The 17056-nt window shown below is 41.3% G+C and overlaps 1 protein-coding gene across 2 annotated transcripts in view; it reads right to left on the reverse strand.

Annotated features, from left to right (window-relative positions):
* The window catches only part of WWOX (WW domain containing oxidoreductase), a 576016-nt gene that overhangs the window by 375277 nt on the left and 183683 nt on the right, over positions 1-17056 (reverse strand). The window contains exon 9 of one of the 2 annotated variants that reach the window (XM_081963373.1): positions 7857-7991. The exons of the other annotated variant lie outside the window; for it this stretch is intronic. Within the exon in view, the coding sequence (XP_081819499.1) occupies positions 7923-7991 (69 nt within the window). The 3' untranslated portion in view covers positions 7857-7922. Of the gene's footprint in view, positions 1-7856; positions 7992-17056 lie in introns of those variants that run through there. 2 annotated transcript variants of the gene reach the window in all.

The following is a 17056-nucleotide window of genomic DNA, read 5'->3' on the forward strand; positions in this document are numbered from 1 at the left end:
TACATTTGGAAAGCATAGCTCATTTTACAGTTTATGTCAAGGCCCCTGCCTTGCGTTGTAAAGGCGATGGGCAGATGGAGAGTTGAACACACACACCCCCGATGCTATTCTGACTACACACAAGAGGCCCCAGAAAACAAGGATAATGCAGTGCACAAATTTGTCTGGTGGTTTTTAGACTCAGGACCCCGATTAAAAACACACAATGCGGAAGTTGTGGGATAAAATCAATGCCAGAGTTCCAAGTAACCCTTCCCAACAAAATCAGAACTCCGAGGCTGACGTGTTCCTCTAAGCGAAGATTTATTATGCAGGTCTTATTGGCACATCTGGGGAAACCCGACTCTAAAGCCCCCTCGGGTTTCCCCTTAGTTAAAAGAAGGGGTGGGCTGCTAGAGATTCGCCCGGGTTCGGGAGAATCCAGAGCAAACGTTATGGCCGGTTCAGAGAACCTCCAAATCCCAGCCCTGGCTGGCCTCGCCCACCATGCCCCACCCATGCCACCCCACCACGCCCCTCCCAGGAGTCTCCATGAGGCCTGTTTTGGATGCGAGGTAAATGCAGGGCTCATGCGGAGGCTCGGGAAGGGGGAAAAGAGGCCTCCCGGAAGGTCTCACTGTCAGGAAATTTCTCCTTCATCTAAATTGCTTCTCTCCTTGATTAATTTATGGTTCTACTACACAGCAAAAAGTGTTCTTTAAAAAAACCTGAGGTTTGAGTCTTCTTGAGGATGCCAAAGATTGAAACCTCTTGACTTTCTTCTTGCAAAACGGCCCTGAACTGACTTTAGTTGCCTTTGATTGTTTTAAAGATAATCTCGTAACTGCTATTACTGCGTGCTGCATTCAAAGTACTACTGAACCTAATCGTCCTGGGTGAAAATAAATGGAAGTTGCACCCTAAAAGTGCTTGAGAGATTGAATTGTTGGTCAGACCATGTGTAGAAGGGGCTGCTGTGGGCAAGCAGGATTCCTAGATAAATGAAGCACCTCCGAAGTAGAAGCAGAATCTTCCATCTCAATATCCCCTTGCATCTCCCAAAGGTACCTGACCCTTAAAGGAACTTTGCTGGCTGCAATGCTAAAAATCATCCTTGGTTTTTTTTTTCCTTCTTTGACCATGGTTTGACAGTAAACCATATGTCACCACTGCACTGACATCTGCTTCTCTCCTCCACCCCCATCCCTGAAACTAAAAGAAAAAAGAAAAGAAGCATCTTGTTTATTTCTAAATTTCACTAGATCTGTTGCATGATAGGCTGGCATTTGCTGTTAAAGCAGAAAATTACAAGGCGGCTTAATTGACCCTCTTGTGTCTTTGAAAAATCCTGTCTGTTGTCTCTAATTGACCCTCTAGATACCTTTATGAAACAATGAAGGAACCTTCCGTAAATAATGGACGGTGATGATTAATAGCCATGGATAGGTTGGGCCTCTAGTTCACGGCGCTGTGCTATCGTTGCTTCTTGAAACACAAAACAACCCCCCTCCCCAACTAGAGGAGTTCTCTGTCCTTCCTAAACAGCAGGGCAATTCCAAAGAGAAAACAGCCTGCAGTGGCTTGTTATACTGCAGGGACAGGAATCCAACTCGTGCAAACATCGTGATAAAACAACTGCAAACTTAAATGAGGCTTAAACAGTTATCTATCACAGGAAGCAAAGGGTGAGAGAAGAGAAATCTCGTGGATGTCTTGTTCAAAAGAGGAACAAAGCAATCACAACATAAGACCCGGTCAGGTTGATTCTTTGAGTCTACGCCAGAGGGGGGTTGCTACCAATTTGAACAGGTTCGGGCAAACCAATAGTGGAAATTGGGACTGGGTCGCTGAACTGGTAGGGACAGCAGGCTGGCCATGCCCACAAACCAGTTCCCTGGTTGCCGCTGTCTTTGCCGGCTTGGTTTTTAATCATTCTTTCATGTTCTGTGCATGCGCATAACAATTTACACTCAATTGAGCACACGTGCGCAGCACACGTCTGGCGCACACACGAAGCGAAAGCGGTACCAATGCTGGCAGCAACCCACCTGTGCTCCCCCCATTCTGAACACTTATCAGTATGACTTAAGAGGTGGGAATAAACAACTAATAAAGGATAAAGCAACAAAAACAGCACAGAAGCCCAAGGGAAACTGAAGAGGAGGGGGGGGAATCTGTTCAGCCCCTGACAGCCACAAAAGACAACTAATTTATAAACAAAGCTAAACAGGTTTTCAATCAAGAAAGATGTCCCATCCTGGACGTTCCTCCAAGGAATTCCACACAGAATGATTTTCTGTGTCCTTCTGTTACTCAGACTTATTCTCTAGAAACAGCCACAGCCCAGTGTAGAAGAAGAAAGACGATCGTTACGTGAAGTTGAAGCTATGAGAAGATTATTAAAAAGCTACGGCTGACTCACACACACACACACACACACACTGGATCATGTAGCTGGCTTAGTTTTGGCTCATAAACCCAGTCAAGGTTTCTGCTTATGAGGGATAGAAAACAATGGCCAATTCAGATTAAAACCCGTATCCAAACATTTACTATTGTTCATGCAAACCAACTGTGGGAGGCGACGGCTAAGACGCTGAAAGATTGACAGTTCAGCGGTTCAAAATCCCTAGTGCCGCGTAACCGAGTGAGCTCCCGTTACTTGTCCCAGCTCTGCCAACCTAGCAGTTCGAAAGCATGTAAAAATGCAAGTAGAAAAATAGGGACCACCTTTGGTGGAACTGCATTCCATGCGCCTTCGGCATTTAGTCATGCCGGCCACATGACCACGGAGACGTCTTCGGAGAGTGCTGGCTCTTCGGCTTTGAAACGGAGATGAGCACCGCCCCCTAGAGTTGGGAATGACTAGCACATATGTGCGAGAGGAACCTTTACCTTTACCTACGCAAACCAAGCTGAAAGAAATTGAGTCACTACTTGCATTTCTCGATGGCCCATAAGAACTGGCCAGACAAAAGGCCAAGTTTTATATTTATGCAACAGCCATAATTATCTTTTTGGAAGGGAAGCAGCTATCTTGTTTTACAACTGTTTCACCAAAAGCATTTCCATCTTAGATAGTACCCCAAGAATTAAACCAAGGGTTTTCCCATGGAAACGTTGACCCCCCAAACCCTAGAAAATTTGCCCTATTATTATTTGAGGGACGGGGCTTAGTATCCCATGGCATACTGTTCCACATAACACTGTTTGAAAAACTGGAACGGAGTGAACACCTGAAAGATTGGTCCAATGTGTTCAATTAAGCTTTGTTTAAGAGTGATACGGTTCATGCAGCTGAGTGTGAACAAATGTGTGAATGAATGGAATTACCAGGACATTCAATTTCCTCCTCCAAGAACAAGTGTTAATTATATTCAGTGTATGGCTTAACAGATGTAAGATTGAAAATTTGGTCCATTTGGCATGACTGCAACCTCTCCGCTGAAAAACACCAAGAAAATCCAAACCATAAATCATGATGTGTCTGGAGAATGTTTCTGACCACTCCCTGGAGCCAAACTATACAGTAACGTGAAGTAGGAATAACCTTGAGGAACAGGGGGAAGAGCCACAATCGAGACAGCAGTTAGATGAAAGAAATCTGAGTCCAGGGCTGAAATGTAACTTGAGAAAGTTTCTTAGATTTGATACCCATCTGGTCCTCGTGACGAGAAAGAGAGGGAGGGGGGGGAGGCATTTTCAGACTTGCAACATTGATTTGAAGTAGTCCAGATCATGAAACTAAAGTCATGAATCCTAATATTAAATTTATTAAAAGGTTAAAGTAAAAGAATCTTGCAAGTATGAATGAATGAACTAGGTGGTGTGGCGTGCCGGCGGAGCTGGTAGCAGATTCAGAGAGTGAGAAGGCTGGGGAGGAACATGGGCCAGTCCTGGAGTCTGGGGAAGGCTCTGATGAGGGCTCTGTGTTGGAGGCAGAGAGGGGAGTCAGAGCCATATGCCAGTTATCAGCTCCTTCAGAGGCAGACTTCAGTGAAGCAGACAAACAGCTGGAGCCTGTTCCCAGTGTGCACATGCACAAAATGGCCAGACGAAGGGAACAGCTAAAGAGCAGAGGTCAACTTGGGAGCAAGGCCACAGGTGGATGATGAATGGCTCCTCCCAGAGGAAATAAAAGAGGGGGAAGAGGGGAGGGGAGTTTGCAGGAGACAATTAGTTCGCTTCATTGGCTCGTGACTCTCAGAGACTCCTTGCCATGTTTTGCAGATATCAGTCTGTCAGTTCTCCAAACCAGATAAGGTCTGTGACTGTAAATCCTCCCTTGAAAGGCTTTGCTGGATGTGAATGAGAAGAATTCACAGTAAATTAATAAAAGGGTTTTTTGTTGGGACAAGGAGTTTGCTTCATGCTTTTGGGAAGCCTAGATCAGAACACTAGAGCTGTATGGGGTAGGAATAAGGTCTTCTCACTCCATCAATCACAACTGTCAGTGATGACAGTCTCACTTGGAACCTCAGGTAGGTTGGCAAAGCCAGGCATTAATACCCTTCCAGAAGACCAAAGGGAGAAGGAAGGCAGCTCTCATCTCCAGTGGCAGAATGGGGCCATAGCAGAAAAGGCCCTTCTCCTTAACCCCAGCTTCAGTTCTTTAGCAGATGGAATCTGTAGCAGACATCTGGCATGAATGGGGTGGACTTTTCCCATCAGGGAGAGACAGTTCCTCAGATCCATGCGTTTGTGGGATACTGAATTCACATCCTCATTGTTCTGACCTAGGCTTCCTTAAAAAGCATGAAGCTGAGTCTTGGACCCAGCAAAGCCGCCTTTATTTACACAACTGTGAATTCCTTTCATTCACAGTCAGCAAGCCTTGGCAAACAGTCTTTCAGAGGAATGTTTATCCACACGAACCTTATCTCGCTTGGAGAGCTGCCAGATAACTAGTTTCCAAACACAAGGCAAGGCAAAACTTGGCACAGAGTCTCTTATAGTCCCAAACAGAACTTTCCTCTCTTGAAATGACCGAAGGAACAAACTGTTTCCTGCAAAAGCCCACTCCCCGTTTGCTCCTCTTTTGTTTCCTATGGGAGGGGCCAATCACCTCCAAAGTGTGTCTTTATTCCTAAGTCGACCCTGCTTTCTTAGTTGTTCTTGTCTTCTGGCAGCTCTGCGCGTGTGTACACTGGGAACAGGCTCCAGCTGTTCCTCTGCCTCACTGCTGTCTAGCTCCCTCTTTGCCTCCGACACACAGCCCTCTTCAGAGCTTTCCTCAGCCCCCAGGACTGGCCCCTGTTCCTCCCCAACCTCCTCACTGTCTGATTCTGCTGCCATAACCTCCAAAATTCATTTTGAGGATGACTTCACAGCCCTAACAGTTTTACATTTTACCATTTACTGCTAATATTCTTGATTAACACTGAGAACACCTGTCATTAAAACATTTGAATCATTTGCATTTTACAGTAAAAGCAAAGGTGTTTTTCTTTTTTTAACCAGCATACCGTTCACACCATAAATAATTTGGATCCCACAATTCAAAAAGTAAAACACAACTTTTAATAGAACATCGAGGTATTTTGTGGTGCCACTATTAAATTTACTTATTTAAAACTCAAGATTACATTCTGAACTAGGCTATCTCATGCTGAACGTGCCCGTAAAATGAGTAAATCAAAACTTTATTACAATGTCCAAAATAAAATGAAGGTGTGCAGTCTACTGTGCCTTTTTTATATATCTCCGGTCTAAAGCGCTAAGAGAAACTTTCCTGGGTTGAAAGAAAATGATGAATTGAAAGGAGGCAAATTCTAAATTTATCACTCAACTTTAGGAAGGGGAGGGAGAGAAAACTAAGTGATGATTTAGCATTTTGTAGCAAACAACTTGAGAACAACTGTGTTCATATAAATGGAAGAGGCTCAGAAAGATAAAAGACATGGGACCCCATGTTGAATTGTTGCTGAACGTCCAAATATCCATTGTTTGAAAATATCAAGCCTAGAGAATTTAGCGTGTTTAGACTTTCTGGCAGAAATCTATATGATCAATAAGCCTTATGCTTTCATGTTAAAGAATGGTGCACCCCTTGTATTCTCTCTTATGGGTTTAGAAAGGGGTAGAGGTGTGGGGGAAGCTCTTTGGTTAAATCACATCAGAAATAGAATAACAGATACGTATAAATAGTTCTTCCTATTGATAATAAACGGCATTCTACAATGCTCACTTGAAAATGTGTGCATTCAAACATGGCTATTTTTCATCACACGCATAAGCATGCTTATTTGCTCTTTTAGAAAATCCACATGCTCCTTAGCCCCTTAATGGTGGCCTGCTAAAAAAGAAAATAAACTTCCAGTAATCCTAACACAATAATAAAGATAAAAATGTCCTTGGAAGAATTGGTATAAAGAAGTATGCTCTGAGTTCTTCTTCAACTCTATTTAAGAAACAATTATTCTTAAATTCTAAAATTTCCTTTTAATTCTGGTGGAAATTTAGGTGCTGCTGGTTCGGACCGGTTCAGGCGAACCAGTAGTTCCGACCACCAGCTCCCCCCCCCCCTGCCCCAGCGGTACTTGGTCCTGTATATCTCAGCCCAGCTGATTTCTGCACTTCGCCTGCTCTACTCACTGCGGCTGCCTGAGAAGGTATGCTGGAAGGCACATGCATAAAATTGCCGTGTGTTTGAAGCGGAAGCTGCATGCGTGAGCGAAGCACTCCTGCGCACATGTGCTCACATTTTCTAGGCGAACTGGTCGTTAAATTATGCGCCACCCACCTCTGGTTGACATATCCTATGGTTTGAGACCTATGTATTTCCAGCAGCGGACTAGTACTGAAGAAGTGGAGAAAAGAATGCCTTTAACCCTCCACCACTTTGGGTCAACATATTTTCCTCCTCAAAGTTCCTGGAATCACGATTCTTAACCTATATAAATTATATTAAGAAATAGGTTTGCACTGCGTACTGCGAGAAAAGCCAATATCACAAAGTCAGTGGTAGTTAAAATAGCTTCTTCTACTTCCTCTTCTTCCATTGATCATCTCCTCTTTTTTTTTCCAACTAGCCAGGAAGATGAAATTGTAGCTTGGCTCAGCAGTTTATAACTGGAGTATCAGATTCGCATCACCTCTGTGCTCCACCAAGGGAGAATCTTGTTTCTCCTTCAACTTCGAATATACTGCAGTTTATCCCATACATTTATGGATAGGTCAGTTAATGGGCCAGACTGAGAAGGAAGAAACCAAGCAGGGTATTGTCTTCAAATGCCTTAGTTTTATAAAACTATCACGGCGCAAAAAGATTTGTTCAAGGAAGCCATAATTCAGCTTTTTTTAATTCCCCTTTATCTGTCAACTTTCAACAGTTCAAGAAATGGAGATTTTGGTTCTCCCCAATGTAACAGTATATAATTTTGCAGCAGAAGTTTTGCAAACATGTTCTGGCAAATCATAATAAGTGGATTGTGTAAAAATGGTATTAACTGGAGAAGTAGTGACTCAAAGACGGTGTTATCCAGATTCCTTGTTTCTGTAAATATCATCCTTATCAACTTCATTGACGTTTACCTTCCAAACTCTTTGTTTTTTATTTGTAAATATGTTCTCGCTTTTTATATTCATGTACAATTAGAAACAAATAGCGCTAAGATGAAAAGGCTATGATTGCTAAATCTGATTGCCAGATCCGATTGCTGTACACTTTCATTAAAGATTTGGTACGCTCTTGAGTAGGAGCATATATTTCCAAGTTCACGCAAGCCTATGTTTACTCTACTGAAATAGTTAAACAGCGAAGTATGCTACTCGCTCCCAACAGACGAACAAGATTGTCACTACTACCATTAGCAAACAACACAAAATGCAAACAGAAAGATTAATTTTTATGCATGGTATAAATAGTGAAAACTGGCCATGGAATTGATTACAATTACAAACAACATTGATTTAGAAATAGAAGGGTACTTCTGACTGTAAACTCATCTCTGGAATTGTTTGGAGGGGGGGTTGCCCAGAATATGATTCAGGTGGAAAATAAAATGCAGATGCTGGATTGAGAGAGAGAGAGAGAGAGAGAGAGAGAGAGAGAGAGAGAGAGAGAGAGAGAGAGAGAGAGAGAGAGAGAGAGAGAGAGAGAGAGAGAGGGAGGAGGTTTTTTAGAGAAACAGATGGAGACAATCAATCATATTAGGCTTTACAATGGAAAGTTGTTAGTTTAAATCCTGGGAAACTGTTACCTTTCCATACAACTGAAGTTAAATTAATACACCCTTAAACAAAAGCAGCACTTATAGAGTTTTATCAACATAAAGTGACAAGGAGTGACTTGCCAGCTGCTGCTTTCCCTTACACATGCACACACAAACATAAAGACGATTTTTAAATTTATGAAGTGCCAAGATTTAGGAAGTAGGATTTATCTCTCCAGCAAGCTTTCCCTCGGATCACACCATTCTGTCCTTGCCTCCACAGAATTCAGAGTCCCAGGTGTAGACACACACACACAGAGAGAGTTTATCTTCACAGCAACCTTGCAAAATAGGTTAATTAGGCAGAGATGCAGTTGTTGCCTCAAGGACATTCTGTCAAAAACAGGAAGTTAAGTTGGGATGCTGGAAAACTTAAAATTTTGACTTCACAGAATTTCAGGCAGGTTACTCCCATTTTTTAAATTTTGATGTATGCCCTGCCTCCTTTTTATGAGCTCGATGCAAGAATCTCTCTGCATTTTATCCCTGGGGGGGAGGGGGCTACCCAATTGTGTGAGATAGTTCAGCTCAGAGAGAAGGACTCACCCAAAGTCATTCAGAGGTGACTTTCCATGGTGGACAATGGACTTGAACCTTAGTAGAGCATCCTAACCACTGTCTCAAATATGTTTTTTCAAAGAGTGACTGGACTGTTTTTTGTTTAAGGAAGAAAAAGACATTTCACTTCTCATCTAAGAAGCTTCATCCGTTCTCTCAAGATGATGGGGGGGGGATTTCTTCCTCAAGGAAAAAACAGTCCACTTATCTTTTGAAAAAGCACCTTTGAGGCAAGAATAGAATAGAATAGAAGATGGGAATGGAAAGGGGAATAGAATAGAATAGATTAGATTAATGGAATGAGAATAGAATGAAATGGAATGGGAATAGAATAGAATGAGAATAGAATAGAATATTGAAATGAAGAATAGAATAGAGTAGAGTAGAGTAGAGTAGAATAGAATAGAATAGAATAGAATAGAATAGAATAGAATAGAATAACAGAATAGGAAGTCATGCTGGCCACGTGTCCATGGAGATGTCTTTGGACAACGCTGGATCTTAGAATAGAATAGAATAGAACAGAATAGCAGAGTTGAAAGGGACCTTGGAGGTCTTCTAGTCCAACCCCGTTTAGGCAGGAAACCCTATACCATTTCAGGCAAATGGTTATTCAATCTCTTCTTAAAATCATTGAATGTTCAAGTGTTCAATTGGTGACTTTATTGCTTAATGCCTTTTTCGCAGGAATCTTCCCAAACTGGTGGTTTGTGCCTGGGTCAAAGTAGGGGTAACCCTCAAGTTGAGCCCAGCATTTATGTTGCTAAGAGTGAAACTTATACATCAGTAGTGTTGCTGCCTACTCTTCCTTTCTCTGGGTTGAAACAAGGGAAATAGTTACATATTAAAGGAAAGGATCTCTTGAATGTCAAGCTGCACACCGAGAGTTAAATGCTACAGTGCCCATGGTCTTTTAAACAAGCATTCAAAGTAATTTCCAATCTCCTGTCACCTGAGATCTAAATGGCTTCTCAACCTGAAATAGCTACAGCCACACAGACTCCCCAGCACACCCCACCCGAACGGGAGGAAAGGTGAATTTGCTGGGTAATGAATTCTCTGCTGTGCCTCCAAGTGATATTAGTCTGCTCTTCAGTAAACTCTGAGAAAACTCCAACGGTATTCTTTTTTTTTTACGTAATACGTATGCAGAGTTCCGTAACAGTCCAGTGCATGAAGTAAAGGTGTGTTCAGCATAATGAGAACTCAGCACCACGGGCCAGTTTGAAAAAAGGAAAGGCAGAAGAGAGTTTTTGATGTACTTGAAGACAATGAAATCTTAAAATTTAAAAGCCAATGGTGCCTGCATTTTGCATTGTATACCATGCAAAAGAGTCCTTTGGACCCTTGCGCCCTCCCAAGTGCAAGTTTGGGCAGAGGACGATAGTTTAATGTCCCATCTTTTGGATAAATCTACAATAATATTATATGCTCAGAATAAATACAGCATTCAACACTTTAGCTGTTGTTGGAAGAAATGTCCATCTGGGTTCAGTTCCAAGTGGGGGAAAAGACACTGGATTCATGGAAGTTGCTTGGAAAGAAGGTTTATGGATGGTGGACAGGATGGTGGTTTGAGGTCCTGGGGAAAAAGGGAATCACTTGCCTTGAAGATCTTGAAAAAGAAAAAGGGCAGAGATGCTGAGAGTCCCTGGGTTTTAGCTTGGGGGGGGGGGGGAAACTCTGCTACAAATTCTGTCATCTTGAAACATTCAGAACTAGTGAGCCCATAGAAAAAATATTAGATAACTTTGAATTTCTGGATTAATTACAGACTAAGCTCAGATGCTAAGAACTCAAACAAAGCTCACTCAGCATTAGTCCAGGGTTTCCAAGTTAATTATTGACATCACCAAAGGAGCTTGTGGCAAGGAGAACGGCTTGTAAAATTTTATAAGGATCACATCGTAATATTGTAGGCTTTCTTCAGAAGCCTCCAGAAACTATATTTTTCATTAGATGGATTCAAGTTTGAGTCTAAATGAACCAAGTAATCTAGTTTATTTTGAAACTTTAAATGAGAGTATTTGGGGATCTATTCAAGGCTGCAGATGCAGCTGCTTGTCAACATTACCACTGATATTTCGAGGACAATAAAAAGAAGCACGGAAGGAATTGCAATCTAATCACAAGACCTCCAAGCATTGTTGTAATTCCAATGACAACCCTTGCAGGGAAAATATAACTAGAGCTGAGAATGAGGCCAAATTTAAAACTAGTAACTAATCAAGCTAACATATGTTTTGCTTGAGATGATCTCATTCTGAATTTACCAGCAGTAAGCACAGTTAAATACTTATTTTCCATTCCATGCTCCAGTTTGACAAGAGCAGTATAGTCTCCTGTAGTCTATCATGTTTATAATTTTGTCAAGCCTTTTAATAGAATATAAAACATTTGAAACAAAAAAGAAAAGAAATGTAAGGTCCATCAGCTACGAGCAGATGACTTATCAACTGATCTTCTAGACTTGGCTCAATTACAACTGAGTTTCATGAGATATATTTAAAAGTCATTTTACTCCTATGAAAATTCTTTTAAGAAATGCGTTAAATTTATAGCTGTAAGACTACCTGGCTGGTATAAATAAGTTTGAACGAATGTAATCCCTGAACAGTCCAATTTCTGATTCTAGTGAAGTCCCGGCCGTCGACCAAAAAATAAATAAATAAAAACAACCCGCTCACCTAGACATCAAATACAAGAAAACATACAGTCTTTAGTGACACATTATGATGAAGTGTAGATTGAGCAATACGCTCGGTGAGAAGAATAAGCAGTTCAAGAGTTCAGAATATGTTCATTTGAAAAGGTGTTCAGTTAAAGAGAAGGACACTGTATAGCAAAGGGAGAGAAAGGTCATGATTATAGTCACTTTATCTTCATTACACAACTCCAGTTGTAGCACTGGTTGGCACCCTCTCACATTCTGAGAGAAACAAAACTGTTATTAAAATCAAGATATAATACTAAGGCAAAACCAATAGAAATAGCTATATGTTATAAGAGCATGGGTTTCAGTGCTCACTCTTAAGAAACAGAGAAAAGTGAACATGCCATTGCTTATTGGAATCTATGTATATAAAAGCGAAGTACAACTCATTCATCACAAAATGTCCAGAAACGTAAAGCCTACAAACTTGAAATTTGGCACATATGTTCCTCTTGGCTTCTAGGGGCTCACTAAGAAAAGATTTTTCGAAATGACCATCAGATCATTAATATTTCTTATACAGTAATTAACATGCTCTGATGCTAAGGAGTTCTACTCCCCCTCCCCACCCGAAAAGAACTCTGTTCCAACTGCCAGTTGTCTCACATTCCATTTCCTCAGTTCAAACTGGCAAACATTCCACTCCTTCACTCTGGAGCGGTCTGGGGCTCCTTACAGTACTAAATGTCACCAAAATGTCTACGCCTTCCACCTATGGAACTGCTTCCAGACTCAAGGCAGTGGGAGCAATATTCCTTTATGTGTTTCAATCACCGACCACCACTGAGCCAATGGATTGTGAACTGAATTTCTCTGCATAGCCCGATCACATAGTTTTGTGGCAAAGCACAGGTATCCAGCTAGTATTTTATAAAACAAGATTTTGTTTTTCTCACATGCCAAAAAATTCTTAGTTTAGTTTAAGCTAACCAAAACTATTGTGGGGAGGGGTGTCTAGATGAAGTTAGATTAGTAGCGTAGAGTGACCTTGTTTTCTTAGAAAAAATAAAGGATAAATCTGAAAGAGGTTCAGAAGAATAGAAGAAGAAAAAAGATTTGATTATAACTTTTTTTTTTTACAGAGGAAAATTCAAGAGCAAAAGCAAGAAAAAAACCTCCATCAATGCATACTCTAATAAATATTTCTAAAATCAAACTATGTATGTAAATTTATTTATTTTTTTAAATGCAATTCAATTGTTCACACGAATTGGAAATACTGTGCACAAAGTGGCACCTTTTGGGCACTTAAAAGTGAAATGATCAAAATAAAGGACAAAGTGTTTTTTTTTAAAGTTTCCTGGAATAAAGGAGTGCCCTTGATAATGAAGGGTATATAGTTACTGTAGCTATAGTAGACATGGGGAAAGTTCAAATGGTTGTCTTCTCTAATTAAAAATGGAAAGTGATGGGAAATATTTTCTGACTAGCCCTAAGTCCAACCCGAAAAAGAAGAAGAGGTAGAGAAGAAGAGGTAGGAACAACAACCCCAACAAAAGATGGTTAGGTTATTAAAATGCCATAAATGAAGAAGAAAAGGGGCAAAGTAATGGTATCATGGTGAACATCATCCTATGGAACCAACAACGATTCTGACATTATAGCTCTTCTTTAAATAAGCCACAGCAGACAGAATGACAGAGTTGGAAGGGACCTTGGAGATCTTCCAGTCCAACTGCTTGCTCAGGTAGGAAACCCTATTACCAGTGATGGCAAAACATTTTGGCACCGAGTGCCCAAATCGGAACATGCGTTCATGTGAGTGCACCGGAAACCCAAAGACCAGCTGGCCGGTGCGTGCATGCATGCTTGTTTTTTGGTCGTTTTTCAGGCCATTTTCAGAACATTTTTGGGCCTGGAAAATGGCCCCAAAACAGCCTTGAAACAGCCCTGAAAAGACCCAAAACAACCCCAGAAAATGGCATTTATTGGGCCACTTTCAGGCCGTGAAGACCAGCTGGCCGGCACACATGAGGGGCAGCTGGCGATGGCACACATGCCCACAGAGAAGGCTCTGGGTGCCACCTCCGGCACGTGTGCCATAGATTTGCCATCACAGCCCTATACCATTTCAGACAATTGGCTGCCCAGTCCCTTCTTAAAAACTTCCAGTGTTGGAGTACCCACAACCTCTGGAGGCAAGTCGTTCCACTCATTAATTATTCTGTTATACGTCTCTTAAATCCTTGGTCAGGAAGCACAAACAATCAGCATTAGGAAGACAGGTAAGCCCGAGTTCTCTCTTTTGTAAGGCAGGTCAAATGCCTCATGAATCAATAATATGTAACTTCCTAAAAGAAGAGGCACGGTGACACTCACATGCTGGGACGCGGTGGCTCAGTGGCTAAGACGCTGAGCTTGTCAGTCAGAAGGTTCAGTAGTTTGAATCCCTAGCGCCGCGTAACGGAGTGAGCTCCCATTACTTGTCCCAGCTTCTGCCAATCTAGCAGTTCGAAAGCACATAAAAAATGCAAGTAGAAAAATAGGAGCTACCTTTGGTGGGAAGGTAACAGCGTTCCCTGTGCCTTTGGCATTTAGTCATGCTTGCCATATGACCACAGAGACGTCTTTGGACAGCGCTGGCTCTTCGGCTTTGAAACTGAGACAAGCCCCGCCCCCTAGAGTTGGAAACGACTAGCACGTATGTGGGAGGTGAACCTTTATCTTTACCTTTACAAGAAGACACAATCTCAAGTTCTGCCATTTCTTTTTTTTTTTTTTAAATGCAATTTTCAGGTGCAATCTGAAGAGGACACCGGTACAGAATAAGCCTAAAGGACATGTTCTTTTTTTTAAAAAAGTTGCAATTCTATGGACATTTGTCTGAATAGTAATAGATTTGAGCTCAAAACTAGAAAGTTGACAAATGTAGTCAATATGACTCTAGGGTTCTACTTTTGCAATAAGCATGTCATCCATGCTCTTTCAGTATAATTAAAATTATGGGACATGTCACTTCTAGTTGCCATTATTTTCTATTAGGGAATAGCACAGTTTAATTCCTGCCAGCTGGCGCCAGGTAGCATGCAAATTCCAAAGGAAACAATGCATGTCAATATCATAGTCTACGTTAAGCTGAAATGAACAATATTAACCGATTCTGAAAGAAAGATTGAGTTTTCCATTTTAAGAGATAGGTAAACCAACTCTAAAAGATTTAATAATAATAATTTTGAAAAAGTCTATGCTGTTAAAATTCACAATGTAATCTGTTCTCTTGCAGTGATTTAAATATTGAGGATGGATGGGAGGCATGGGCCAAAATGAGAGGGAAAGATAAGAGAAGAGGTCTGGACACCTATAGAGAAATACCTGCATATTGGAACAATTCTACCCCCAAGTGGCAGGGATAATGACTTCCTCCTTTAAAAAAATGGATTGAAATCTGATTCTCTCAGCTGGTCAACAATTATACGAAATGAAAAGAATTCTTCCTACATGGAAGGTAGCTGTCTTGTAGATTTTTGATTGATTACATACCATCAATTCATTGTCAATTCCTAGAGGTCACATAGATTTTTTTCCCCATGGTATTCCTGTGTCCCTAACGTGGTGCAAAAAGATGAGAGAGATCATGGGAAAGCAGAAGAGTTTGGCTTTTTTTAAGAAGAAGCAACGTGATCCAGATGTGAGAAACAGAGGGAAAAAAAGCTTTGTAGGTATTCCACCTTAATTGCTTCACTATAATCAGACGGAAGGGACGTGGTGGCTCAGTGGCTAAGATGCCGAGCTTGTTGATCAAAAAGGTTGGCAGTTCGGTGATTCGAATCCCTAGTGTGAGCTCCCATTACTTCTCCCAGCTTCTGCAAACCTAGCAGTTTGAAAGTACGTAAAAAATGCAAGTAGAAAAATAGGAACTACTTTTGGTGGGAAGGTAACAGCGTTCCGTGCACCTCTGACATTTAGTCACGCCATCCACATGACCATGGAGACAGCTTTGGCTCTTCAGCTTTGAAACAGAGATGAGCACCGCCCCCTAGAGTCGGGAACGACTAGCACATATGTGCGAGGGGAACCTTTCCCTTATAAGAAGTTTTAGGTTAAAGTGTAAACTTGCTGCTACAAGTCTAGATTAATATAAAAATATAAACCGCCTTTCCTGGGTAAGATCTCTACTAGATTCCAGAAAATAGTTAGTTTTACTTGAAGCAGTTCTGCAATATCTCCTCCACTTACATTTAATCAAAGCTGGAAAAGGTGTCTCATCTGTTCAGATACTTTGTAAGATTGCTAAGGAATAAATACTATTTCCTCCCTTGGCTGATTAAATATTAATCAGACACAGGAACAGAACAATGATACCCTGCCGTGGATGTCTTTCTAACAGTCTAGAAGAGATCTGGAGGTCATATAACAGCTTTGGACAAAAAGGGAAGAGAGCATAACATAGAAAAAAACACTAGATATAGGGTAAAACGCATGTATTACAAGAAAGTTGGATAATCTAGCTTTATAAAAAATATAATTATAGAGAAGATTACAAAGATAGGCATACTGTAAATAATTATAACATGTAGGAAGTAAGGGGATTAGGGGATTAAAAGAATAATCAATTGACAAAGCTCGAAGCTCAAAAACTGAATATAACTTGTTACATCAACTGATTAATACGAACTATGAATTCTATATTGGATAGTAATTGTCTGTCCAGGATAGAAGGCACCATAAATGTTAAAAGTAGCTCCGTCTTGTTCACCATTCAATATGCTAGGTGCGAAAAAAGCTTTGGAGAAGAACTTTCTCCTTTTAAAAGCCAAGAGCTTCTGAACCTGGATGGTGTGAATTTATTTTGGAGAACATCAAGAATTACTAGGATAATCTTTAAAAAAAAATAAAAAGGGGTAATATCTACAGGAATGGCTAAGGATCTGTTCTGACCGAGTCTTCACAAAATCATGAAGCAGACTCCATGTCCCGACAAAACCCCTTTTTATTAAGTTAATGTGAATTCCTCTCATTCATATCCAGCAAAGTCCTGGCAAACAGTCTTTCAAGGGTGAATTTACAACGTTAGAACTTATCAGGCTTGGAGAGCTGCCAGGCCGCTATCTTCCAAACGTAACTGCTGTACAAGAAAATACTTGGCAAGGAGTCTCTGAGAGTCACCGACAAATCTTCACACTAATTAAACAAACAAATTGTGTCCTGCAAACTCCACTTCTCTTTATCCCCTATGGGAGGCCTTTACTCCCGAGTCAGCCTTTGTTCCTTAGCTGTTCCCTTCTCCTGGCAGCTCTGCGCATGTGCACATCGGGAACAGGCTCCAGCTATTCTTCTGCCCCACTGATGTCTGACTCCAAAAACAGCTGATAACTGACAGATGTCCCTGGCCCCATCTCTGCCTCTGACACAGAGCCCTCATCAGAGCCTTCGCCAGACACCAGGACTGGCCCATGTTCCTCCCCAACCTCCTCCCTGTCTGAGTCTGCCATCAGATCTGATGACCGCTAGCAGGCTACAACAGGATCAAGAAATCAAGTTGTCTATCACAATTGTGAGACTACAGTTTGCCTCCCTTGAACAGTCAAGATGCACACATACAAAGGGATTGTTTCTTTGATCACATGGTCATTGTCGCCATCTTGATTTTCTT

The sequence above is a fragment of the Natrix helvetica genome, assembly GCF_964273705.1.
Source record: "Natrix helvetica genome assembly, chromosome: 10".
Classification (NCBI taxonomy): Eukaryota; Metazoa; Chordata; class Lepidosauria; order Squamata; family Natricidae; genus Natrix; species Natrix helvetica.